Below are 12,428 nucleotides of genomic sequence, written 5' to 3' on the forward strand. Positions count from 1 at the left end.
ATTTGAGTGCACCTCTAAATCATTTGATCAAAAATGGGCTTGTTTACTTGCATATGTTTTCTGGAATAAGATACATCATCTCTAATTTATGATTCCCTGAAAGGATAATGGACTTTAGCCTTTAGAAAGAGGAGTCTGTAAGTGAATAGCTTTTCTAAATCTCTAACTTCATTAGTTGTCTGACTAGTCCCTTCCTACTCTCAAGGATTATTGATGTAGTTGAGATGACAACACCAGTATGGGTATGGATGGCATCTTGGAAAAATGATTGGCCTGGAGTGAGGAGGTCTGTATGACCCCACATGTCCACCTCCTTATCACACAAGACACATCACACTGTCAGTGTTTTTTGTAACAGGAATCTTAAGTTGCACTCTTAATTCTCATGCTCCATATTAGATAGGAAGAGGAGAAAGCGGTCTATGTCTAAGTTAAAGGCCTATGTCTAGAACTAGAAGAAAGACTAGATTGGAGTCCCAAAGAACCTTTGAAGAATGGGCTAGTAGAGAAGGTATGAGAGCCTTGCATGCTAAGAAAGCAATAAAGGAAAACTGGAGACCAAGAAGAAAGGGATAGAAGACCAACTGGCCAAAACCAAGACCATACTGACACATGATAGGGAGGAGGTTCATGTTGGCCAGTTCCTGTGGCTAGTCAGTTGAGGAAGGGACCTCAAAACAAAGAGGATTTGTATACAAGGAAGGACTTTCCTTCTTCTCTCACTGCACAAACTAGTAATAGATTTCTTTGAGGGTGTCCATTTGAGTTCTCTGCTGTGCCAGGGATAATTGCATACTTTGGGTCAGGTCCAGGCACCATCTGTTTTTGTGAACTTGAAACTAGTTATACTCACACTCTGTGTCTTGCTGCTTTCACACCATTAGCGTAGAGTTGAGAGGTGGGACAGGTTGTTTTGTTCTTTATAGGAAAAGTGGGTTGGCCCATATTCTTGTTTACCTTTTTTGTCTTCTCCTTGCCTCTTTAAATAAAGTCATTGTCCACAGCCCCCAGTTAGGTGGATTTTGTAGTCTTCAGAAAGCTCTTCTGGGGCTGGGAATATGGCATAGTGGCAAGAGAGCTCGCCTCATATACATGAAGCCCTGGGTTCGATTCTCCAGCACCACATATCTAGAAAACGGCCAGAAGTGGCTCTGTGGCTCAAGTGGCAGAGTGCTAGCCTTGAGCAAAAAAGAAGCCAGGGACAGTGCTCAGGCCCTGAGTCCAAGCCCCAGGACTGGCCAAAAAATAAAAAACAAAAACAGAAAGCTCTTCTGGAGCCAGAAACAGCATCACCATTGGAAATTGTAGTGATGACTACATCACATCTTTACCCCTTTCCTTTACCCCTTTCCTCCATTACCATAGACACATGAGGCCTAGGCATTGTCACAGCTGCTAAAAAGTATCTCTTCATTTTTTTTTTCTTTTTTCGTATTGGTCCTGGGTTTTGAACTTGGGGCTTGAGCTTCTTTTGAGCTTTTTGGTGGTTAATTGGAGGAAGAGTCCCATGGATTTTTCTGCCCAAGCTGGCTTTGAATTGTGATCTCAGCCTCTTGAGTAGGATTATAGGTATTGAGCCAACCACCTTAATATAATTTATAAGAGATTCTTAGAGGGCAGTGGATCAGGCAGAACTTTTAATAGTGTTTTTCCTCCAATAAAATGAACTCTTCAAAAAAAAAATCTGCAATGATAAACAAGTACTACCAAAACAGTATACCCAAATAAGAACCAAACAAAATAAAAGGAAAATTGATACTAGTAAGTAGTAATCAGTATGACTAAGTGCTAAAACATGTAAACACACTAAAGAAAATTGAGTTTTTATTGTTTTTGTTGTTTATATATTTTTGTGGTGAATCTATGCTTTAAAACATGCTTAAATCTGAAACTTTTATTTTCTTATAGCCATGGCCTGAAAAAGTTCTTTTCTTGTCGTGGAATTGCAATTGCAGTTGAATATTTTTGGAAGCTTGGCAACAGAAACATCACTGTATTTGTCCCTCAGTGGAGAACAAGGCGTGACCCTAATATCACAGGTGAGACTGATTTTTTTTCCAGATTTTTAATCAGATATTTAATGATGGTTTGTATTTGCAGCATGTGATACTTACCTAGTAAAATATCAGTTGAGTGTGTCACAGTATACAAAAGAGGAGTTGATTGGGGGAAAGATAGAAAGCTAACATAGTTGTTAGAAAATTAAATTAGAGCTCAAATGTTAAGTTTTCTGTTTTGTTTTCATCCAAGTTATGTTCTTTCATTAGGCTGGAGAAATAGTGTTGTTTTTTTAATGCTCAAGTTTTTTACTTTAAAATATACTACACCCCCAAAATCTACTCTGCAATTCTAGAATAGTGAGTTACTCCTTTCCAGTCTGTGGTGAGTACTAGTACAGGAAATGCAAGAATAGGACTCTCAGACTCTGGTCTTACAGCTTTTTGCCATTCCTCATTTTCTGCAATATGACTCTGGCCCTTCATTCTCCTCTTTTACCACCTAACCTGTGAAAATCAGTGAATACTTGCAGAGACAGTTAAGTAAAACAAGAAAAGAAATAACCAACCCTGTAGGGGTTGGAGATATAGCACAGTTGGTGGAGTGCTTAGCCATTGAGCAGAAGTATCCAATACCAAGTACCAAGTTCCAGTTCTGGTCTAGGACCCAAAAAATAAAAATAAAAAAACACAAAAGCAAGATAGGAGGTCAGGTGGAGAGGAAGTCTTGGCAGACTTCTGGATGAGGGAGAAAATAAGCTGCCTTTTTTGAAATTAGGATAAGTCAGCTTGCTCTAGGTGCCTCTGTTCTTAGCTTGTCACTCTTCTATTCTCTATTGCACATATGTCCTCAGTGTCTGAACTGACCAGCTACTTTTTAAACACAGGCTGGTTTATTTCCTTAGAACAAACCATAAACTTGTTAATAAATCCTATCATAGGATTAAAAATAGCTGGTTAGTTCATACATTGCATTTGTCTTAGTTTGGGTCTCCCTTTTTTTCCCCCCTCTCTCTTTCTCATGAGTTAGTAGAGATGAGTGAATAGAAAAAAGGTTTCTACATACAACTCCAAGTGAACATGTGGGTAAGTGTTCATTATTTACACATCTGGAAAGATAGCCCTTTGCTGAATGTGTATTCAACTTATTCCATGAACAGAGCAGCACTTCTTAACCCAGCTCCAGGAGCTTGGAATATTATCTTTAACTCCTGCCCGGATGGTCTTTGGAGAAAGAATTGCTTCTCATGATGACAGGTAGGAAAGGCTGATTTTCTTTTTAAGTTATGGGTGGGGTGGTAAGGAGTTTGCCACCTGCTCCACTGGACAGGTGCACACTTAAAGTACTCACATTTGAGAGTTTTAATATTCATGATCACTACTCAACAGCCTTTGTTGTATGGGTTTAGGAATATCATAAAAGGAGCAGTTGCGTGCCAGTCCTGCAGTTTGAACTCAGGGCCTGGACATGTCTCTTGAGGTTTCTTTGCTCAAGGCTGACACTCTTTATCACTTTAGCCACAGCTCAATTTCCATTTCCATTTTATTTTAGTTTAATAAAACATGTTTGAGCCAAGTGCCAGTGGCTCAGGCCTGTAGTCTAGCTCTACTCAGGGGGCTGAGATCTGAGGATTACAGTTTGAAACCACTCTAGGCAGGAAAGTCTTGGGAACCCCCTTTGGGGATCAGGGGATGGAGTTGGGTCATGAGGCTTGACTTGGGGCCTAGGCACTGTCCCTGAGCTCTTTTGCTTAAGGCTAGCATTCTACCACTTTGAGCTATAGCACCGCTTCTAGTTCTTTGGTGGTTAATTGGAAATAAGAGTCTCAAAGACCTTACTGCCTAGGCTGGCTTTGAACTTCAGTCCTTAGATCTCAACCTCCTGAGTAGTTAGGATTACAGACATGAGCCACTGGTACCTGGCTCAAATCTTTTAATACTCTGATCCTCAGTTAAACAGCATGAAAGCTGCAAGTGGAGCTGTGGCTAAAGTGGTAGAGTGCTAGCTTTGAGCAAAAATGCTTAGGGACTGCACTGTGTTCAAGCTGTAGGACCAGGTCGTGTACGCACATGCACACACACACACACACACAAAATGTCCAAGATCGTTAAGGAAAAGCAGACATTTGGTTGTTGTTGTTTTCTTTTTTAGTTATTTATTAAAAATGAGTGTCATGTCTTTACATGGAAGTCTCAAGTGGTTTTTGTCAAGTCACACATGCCTATAGTCTCAATTAAGAAGAGACTATTAAGATACGGGAATCACTTATGCCCAAGAGCTAGAAATCAGCCTGAGCAACATAGTGAGACCATTGTTTTAAATGGGGATGAGAGGAAGGTATTCAATATTACCAACTTCTGGTCTGTTTCTAGTCAGTGATTTCTGATTGACACCTGAGCTTTGGGGTTATATCCCTACATAATAGAAGGTATCTCAGCTGACCTTGAGTTAATAGCAGTAAGCTGCATCTCTGAGGATGCTGGGTCAAGAAGTAGGTGTTAGTGCATCTGGACAAGTAAGGTTTTGTTCACATAGTTTAAATTGTTTTCTAAAGTGTTCACTGAGGTGCTAGGCTCTAATTGGCTCAGGCCTATAATCCTAGCTACTCAGGAGGCTGAGCTCTGAGGATTGTAGTGTGAGCCAGCCCAGGAAGAAAAGCCCATGAGACTCTTGTCTCCAGTTAACTGCCAAGAAGCTGGAAGTAGAACTGTGGTTCAAGTGGTAGGGCACCAGCCATGAGTACAAAAGCTCCCAGGACCTGAGCCCCAGGACCGGCAAATGCACACAGAAAAAGGTTGACTGAGTCTTGGCCAAGTGCACTGTGCAGAACAGGTTCCAGGACACACACTACTCAACTGTCTCTCCCGTTCTCAGCTCATCCTCTAGAAGAGGCACACACATAAGGGTTTCTTATTTTCATTTTAGTTTTTTAAATTGGTATTATAAAAGGGTTACAGTTACATAAGTCAGGTAATGAGTATATTTCTTTTCTGACAGTGTTACCTCTTCCCTCACTCTCTCCCAGTTTTCCCTGGTACACAGATGAGTTAAGAAGGGAGTTTTGGTACAGTTAAACTCATGGGATGGCTCCAAGCCTAAACAGTGGCATGTAGGTTTTAAAATCATTATGTGAAGTCAGTAGTAACAAGGCTGTTGTCTGGGAACATAAGTGGTAGCTGCTCTGTTCTTTCCTCCTGCATTTACCCTGTTTATTTTTATACTTCCTCCATTAATTAAAGAGAGGGCATGGCTTGTGACCCAAACTAGTGAATGGTTGATGTGATGAGAGATGAAAAGAGGGCTATGTTGGGCAAAAGTGACTTGGGTCTACAGCAGACAGGCCTTCACTAAAAGGGCCTTTTTACAGGCAGCCCCTTTTCCTGCTCCAGGCTGTGAGGAGTGCAGCTAAGATGGGGAGAATTTGAGGTGCTATAAAAGAACGCCGTGGGGGCTGGGAATATTGCTTAGCAGTAGAGTGCTTGCCCAGCATGCACTAAGTTCGGTTGCTCAGAACTGCATGAACAGAAAAGGTTTATTCTGAGTAAATATTTATTTGTGGAATTCAGAATGCAATAAGTGGTACTGTGGCTCAAGTTAGCAGAGTGTTAGCCTTGAGCAAAAAGAAGTCAGGGACAGTGCTCAGGCACTCAATCCAAGCCCCGGGACTGGCAAAAAAAAAAAAAACCACTGGGAAAAGCTGAAAGGACAGTAGTAGGAGTGCAGTTGTGCTCACATTGGGAGCAGGTTGGACCTCTGGGCTCAGGAAAAACCCTCAAGTTCTCTAATACTGCAGCTCCTCTAACCCACCCCTGCAGAATATAAACTAGGCTCAAATCCACATGTTAAAGTTTTGCTTGATTTGTATGGCCCACTGGGCTTTCACAGACTCACTTGTGCATCCTAACTAATGGCATGCACTCAAAGCTGTATTACCTACTTTTATTAACACCTGGGCAAATGTCATCACTTAATTAAACTCAGAGCAGTTAGAGAAATTTGGAAAATATTTATTAATAAACCTACCTGCAGTCCCAGCACTAGGGGAAAACTGAGACAGGAGGATCATAGAGGCCAGCCAAGATAACAATTTAAAAGAATCTCCACTAATATAGAAGTAAAATATGTTTACTTCTAAGGTTTGGGGTTTTTTAATTCTTAAGATTTTATTACTAAAAAGAGGAGTTTTGCATGTCGACTTCCAGTGATTCTTAATTTGGTTCACTATCCTTGTCTGCCTTCTGTTGAACATATGAGGCAGTCCTGGTGAAAGAGATAGAATTCATTTTTATCCTTATAAATATCTTATTAAGAGGGTTTAAATAGGGGCTGGGAATATGGCCTAGTAGCAAGAGTGCTTGACTCATATACATGAAGCCCTGGGTTCGATTCTCCAGCACCACATATATAGAAAATGTCCAGAAGTGGTGCTGTGGCTCAAGTGGCAGAGTGCTAGCCTTGAACAAAGAAAAGCCAGGAACAGTGCTCAGGCCCTGAGTTCAAGGCCCAGGACTGGCAAAAAAAAAAAAAAGAGGGCTTAAATAGTAACAATTGACTGCAGTGACACAAATTAGTCTTTATTCCTTTTTGTTGTTTGTGGTGGTGGTGATCATGGGTCCTGAACTTGGGGACTGGACCACTGTCCCTGAGCTTTTTTGTTCAAAACTAGCACTCTGCTATTTGAGCTGCAGCACCATTTCCAGTTTTCTAGTGGGTAATTGGAGATAAGAGTCTTGCAGACTTTCCTACACGGGCTGGCTTTGAACCATGATCCTCAGATTACAGCCTCCTAAGTAGCCAGAATTAACAGACATGAGCCACCAATGCCTGGCTATTTAATTCTTCTTTTTTGTTACTATGTATCCTTTCTTAACCTCATTTGAATGAATCTATAATTTAAGCACCTCTTCTTAAATCAGAGAAAACAGCTTAGAAATAAAAAACACAAGCAGAATTGCCAAGCAGCTACTACGGCACCACAGTATGGTCACTAATGATCACTGAGCAGCTAACAGCGGCCAGTTATTCAACCATGTCACCTCTACTCCATATCTTCTCTGGTCCTGTCACTCAATTATTACTATTTATTTCTAGGAAAGAAAAAAGTGTATGCTGTAGGTAGAGTCATTTTAGAAAATTAAACTGTATGAAAAGTTATTTTATAATTATATTAATAATTTTAATGATATGTCTATCATTTCTAGTTTATCTGTAGTTGACAGGAGCTTTGCTTTTCTCCTGTCTGGCCTTGTCTAAATTCTTGGTGATTTTCCTAAAAAGAAATGCTTTTATTTTCTAAAAGCTTCTCTAAACCAGAGATGCCTGCTTGCTTATTTTAAATTCTTACATTACCATAGGTTTCTACTACACTTAGCGGACAAAACTGGTGGCATAATTGTAACAAATGATAACTTCAGAGAATTTGTGACTGAGTCAATCTCCTGGAGAGAAATTATTACAAAAAGGTAATATTCACTTCTTTGTCTTTGGTTAGAAACTTTTTCTTTCTTTTTAAAAAACAAAATAACAAAAAAACCCAACTTTTGTTTTGTTTTGTTTTCATCTTGTTTGTCTACTATGGGCCTTGTCCTTGTAAAAGATGGCTATATACCCAGTCTCCAGGCAATTTGACCCTGCTAGGAGGAACCTGCACAAAGCAGGAGAGTCAGTGAGTGGTGTGGGTGGGCTTGTGTGCCCACTGCTACACTTACTGACATGGAGATCTCACCTCTAGAACTAGCAAGAGGGGAAGACCAGAGGTAATATTCTGACTGAGGGGTTCAGGTCTTTGGAGTGCTAGGAAAATAGTTATGCTTTTAATATATGGTATTTTTTCATGACTAATTGTTGTTATTATTAAGTAGATGTACAAAAGGGTTACAATTCCATAAGTCAGGTTATGAGTACATTGCTTCTTGGTCAGTGTCATCCCTTCCTTCCTTTGTGAACTTTTTAAAACTCTAGCTTATTGCTTATATTGAGAAGAGGCTTAGATTCATCTACAGGCTCACACCTGTAATCCTACCTACTCAGGATGTTGAGATCTCAGGATTGTGATTCCAGCTTGGGCAGGAAAGTCTACAATAAACTACTCAGAAAAAGTCAGAGTGGCATTGTGGCTCAAGTGTTAGAGTACTAGCCTTGAGCCAAAGAAGCTCAGTGACAATGCCCAGGCCCTGAATTCAAGTCCCAGGACCGACACCGAAAAAGAAAAAAAGAATTATTTGGCATTCCCTTTTTATTTGTGGTATTATGAATGTGTCCAGTGCGGGGAACAACCAGTAAGCCCCACCTTCTAGGACTTACTCAGGAGCATACCTGGCCAGGAAGCACCTACCACAAAAATTCAAGGCAAGAGCCGGGGACAAGTCATGGGCCACAGATCTAAACATGAGTATACTCTACCCAGTGTGTGTCTTACTGAGTATGTAACTAGGGTGAGGTTTCACAGTCTGGTGTTTATAGTTGACTGAATCATTACAGCATTTTAATGAAGCAGCTTGTCTGTGAATGTCCAGGCGAGAGGTAATTATTACATGCATTTTGAGCTTTGTGTTGCTGGTCTTTGGGCATGGTTTCTAAGACCATTTTGTCAAATATCTGTCATGTTTTTGCCCTTGTGCTTATTGTCAGTCTTTATTAGATTCTTGTCTATCATACACAAAGGTCTTTTCTATGCATACTCAGGAACTTTAACTGCACTGAGACTCAAATCAGCCTACTACGTTGAGAATTTGTAAAAGCAGAAAGCTAGATATGGACAGCCAAGACAGGTACTAGAATTGTTTTGTTTTCTTCTTTCTTTAATTCCAACCCTTGCAAAGAAAACCCAACTTCTGTTCTATGGATGGAGACTTGTGGCCTTGTCTGCTTAGGCTGACCTCATCTATGATCTTCTGGATCTCATCCCTCCTAAGTAGCTAGTATTGCAGGCTGAGCTACTGGCACCTGGCCCTTTCTTCTTTTGTTTGTTTGGTTGGTTGAGCACAGGGCCTGGGTACTGTCCCTGAGCTTTTTTGCCCAAGGCCAGCACTCTACCACTGAACCATAGCTCTACTTCCCAGCTTTTAAAGTGGTTCCTTGTGGAGATACAAGTCTGAAAGTCTTTCCTACCTGGGCTGGGTTTGAACCATGATCCTCAGACCTCAGCCTCCTGAGTAGCTAGGATTATAGGTGTATGCCACTAGCACCTGGCTATTTTTAATTTTTATTTTTGTATGGTGCTTGAGATTGAACTCACGATATCAAGGGTGCTAGTAGATACTGACCACATCCCATATTTGATAATCATCTCTCCATTGATCTCAGGATACATATTCCAACCCGTGGAAAAATATATTTTTAGGTTCATCTGAAAATTAAACCTTGCACACCTGCTGAATTCTAGCAGAACATCTTTTTTTTTGGGGGGGGGGGCAGTCCTGGGCCTTGAACTCAGGGCCTGAGCACTGTCCCTGGCTTCCTTTTTGCTCAAGGCTAGCACTCTGCCACTTGCCACACTAGCCACAGCGCCACTTCTGGCCGTTTTCTGTATATGTGGTGCTGGGGAATTGAACCCAGGGCCTCATGTATACAAGGCAAGCTCTCTTGCCACTAGGCCATATCCCCAGCCCTCTAGCAGAACATCTTATAAGTACCACACGCTAGCCAATTGTGCCACTGGAGCTTCTAGCAGAACATCTTTTAATCTTGTTTCTATCCATTAGAACAAGTGCTGATTCCAAAAAAGTCTTTGAGAAATGGGATGCCTACCAGCAAGAATTTCCTGAAGTAGTATAGTTGTGTCCAGAATAGAGAATTTAAGATGGTTTTCTGGGTTTTCTTCTCCACTTAACAGTTTAGGATTTATGGGCTGATCATCGCTTTGGAATAGAATGGCTGCTTTAAGACATCACTACCATTTGTGTAGCAGTAGAGAGTTAGCATTTTTCTCTATTGTAGATTGCTTCAGTATACATTTGTGGGGGATATATTTATGGTTCCTGATGATCCTTTGGGAAGAAGTGGACCTCGACTAGAAGAATTTCTTCAGAAGGATGGCTTTTCAAGGTATTTCTTCAGATTGTCTTATATTTAAAATTTTTAAGACTTAAAGTCACTGATGCACAATGTATGTAGAAGCCAATCAGGCAGATAACCCAGCGGGGCAATCTTCAATTGTGAGCCTTATTTTAATCCTATGACAGAATGAGATGCAAAATGATTTTGAGAGTGTCAAGCCACAAAGCAGATTTCCCAAACTGGTATCATTTATTAATGCCACTTAGGTTCATTATGTGTGTGTAAATATCTTAATTTGTTCATTTTCATTCCATGAGCCTGTTGGGGGTTGCTTCTCTGTCTAAAGGCGGCCCTCTGTCTAACTCCTGTCATCAAGAGCCCTACCCAGAGCCAGAATCTCCCCCCACCCGCCCCCCCCAGTTGGGGGGCTTGAACTCAGGGCCTGGTCACTGTCCTTGAGCCTCTTGGTGCTCAAGGCTAGTGCTCTGCCACTTGAGCTGCAGCACAACTTCCAGTTTTTTGAGTGGTTAATTGGGGATAAGAATCTCATGGGGGCTTTTCTGTACAGGCTGGCTTGGAATCGTGATCCTCAGATCTCAGCCTCTTGAGTAGCTAGGATTACAGGCGTGAGCCACTAGTGCCTGGCTGTTTCATGTCTTTTAAAACATTCTGGTTTGGAGCCCAAACAGGTGGATGGGGCTGACCTGGGAAGAGTAATGCCAGCTCAGGAGGAGACCCATCTAGAAATGGTGTCAGCAGGCTCGTATGGATGCTTACACTACACTTTCATGACAGTCTATCTAGTATCTTGTCTTTAGAAGCCTGGGGGTAGCCTATTGAGCTGCACATGCTTTAAAAGGGGTTCTTTTTTATAATCTATCTCAACAACTTTCTTTACCCACAGAGACATGCAGCCGCTGTTCAGTGCTCTGCCTAGTGTGGGCATGTTTGACCCCAGTTTCAGGGTCCCTGGTACCCAGGTAGCCAGCACCAGTCACCAACCTCTGCCCCGGATTCAGGGAGCCTCTTCCAGCCCTTGGCTCTCTCAGCAGTCCCGCTTCCCCCTCCTACCAAACCTTCCCACTGTGCAGCACAACCTACCCATGCCAGCACAGAGATCTTCTGCTGAAACCAGCGAGCTGAGGGAGGCCCTGCTAAAGATCTTCCCTGATTCCGAGCAGAGGCTGAAAATCGACCAGATCTTGGTGGCCCATCCATACATGAAAGATCTGAATGCCCTCTCTGCCATGGTGTTGGACTGAAGGTTGTGCTGAGAAGCTTGAGCTCAGGGCCCACTGATCACACTCGAGCTGACTGCTGTCTGCGATGGGAAAAATAATGTGAAGAAACCTTTTCTCCAGTGTAAACATTGTTGTATTGTACAGGGAAAAGAAAAAAAATGTTTTTGTGTATACAAAAATCTGGGTTTTCAAAGCCAGCTTTTTTCTATATATATATATTATGCTGCTATTACAGATTTAACATTTTCTGTAAAAGGAAAGTCTACATTTTCTGCCTGTTCAGAACTGTTTAATAGCAGTTACTCTTGAGTGTATTTACATTTTTATGTTTTTTAAACTATTTTCCTTAAAGTTGAAGATATTGGTAAATGGATATGGTAGTCTTTCTAAAATAATAATAAAAGAGTCATTTTCTTAAGGAGAGCAAGACCTCTTAAAGTATATTTTCTTGAGATGAATATGTCCTGTCCACTAACAGGAAATGTGCTCCTCTCTCATGTCCTCTCCCTCCTTGGTTTGGGATCAATTTGCTCCAATGGGGTCTTTCCTTGCAGCCATTTGAGAGTGGACAAGCAGAGCCACTAGATGGCACTTTGTGTCTAGCCATTGTTAATGGCCAGGACAAAGTTAGGCCCAGATGGCCTGGGCTAGAAAGAGGTTCTAGAGCTCAGAGTCCTGTCCCTCCCCTTCCACTGTGCAAAAGAGGTCAGAGCCCAGAGTGCTCACTGTAGAGACCTGCCTGCAGGTGGAGTAGCCAGGCAAATCAGACCACACCCATGCCCCATGCACTCAACCAGGTTGGGGCCCCTAGGCATTTGACCACATTCCACATTGCCTTAGCCTCAGAAGGCTGAGACGTGGTATGAGTTTTGTGAAGAGTTCCTTTGTTTTGGCGAGCTTATCTCCACAGCCTACAGCTATGGGAGATGCCCTGATGTAGAGTTTGGATGACTTTGCCTCCCCCCCCCCACCCAAAAAAAATCAAAACACCCCAACCCTTTTCTATTCTCTAGTGACCCAAGCCAATAAATAGCATTAGTAGCTTCTGTGGGTAGAAAGGGGTCCTAGAGCGCCTCTGTTTTCCTGTCTCTTAGTAGTTTCCTAAGCAGCTCTTCTAAGAGACTTTCTCAGAGCCAATTCTTAGTATTGTCTGTTTTCAGTGTTGTTCTAGTTCTGTCCGTGAAATCCTTT

General features: G+C 41.8%; 1 protein-coding gene across 1 annotated transcript in view; it reads left to right on the plus strand.

The window, feature by feature from the left end:
* The window catches only part of N4bp1 (NEDD4 binding protein 1), a 34,975-nt gene extending 22,780 nt beyond the window's left edge, over window positions 1–12,195 (plus strand). The window contains exons 3-7 of the mRNA XM_048355660.1: window positions 1,909–2,039; window positions 3,158–3,254; window positions 7,353–7,460; window positions 9,937–10,044; window positions 10,901–12,195. Coding sequence (XP_048211617.1) covers window positions 1,909–2,039; window positions 3,158–3,254; window positions 7,353–7,460; window positions 9,937–10,044; window positions 10,901–11,258 — 802 coding nt within the window. The 3' untranslated portion in view covers window positions 11,259–12,195. The remainder of the gene's footprint in view (window positions 1–1,908; window positions 2,040–3,157; window positions 3,255–7,352; window positions 7,461–9,936; window positions 10,045–10,900) is intronic.
* The last annotated feature ends 233 nt before the right edge of the window (window positions 12,196–12,428 follow it).

Source organism: Perognathus longimembris, chromosome 10 (genome assembly GCF_023159225.1).
Source record: "Perognathus longimembris pacificus isolate PPM17 chromosome 10, ASM2315922v1, whole genome shotgun sequence".
Classification (NCBI taxonomy): domain Eukaryota; kingdom Metazoa; phylum Chordata; class Mammalia; order Rodentia; family Heteromyidae; genus Perognathus; species Perognathus longimembris.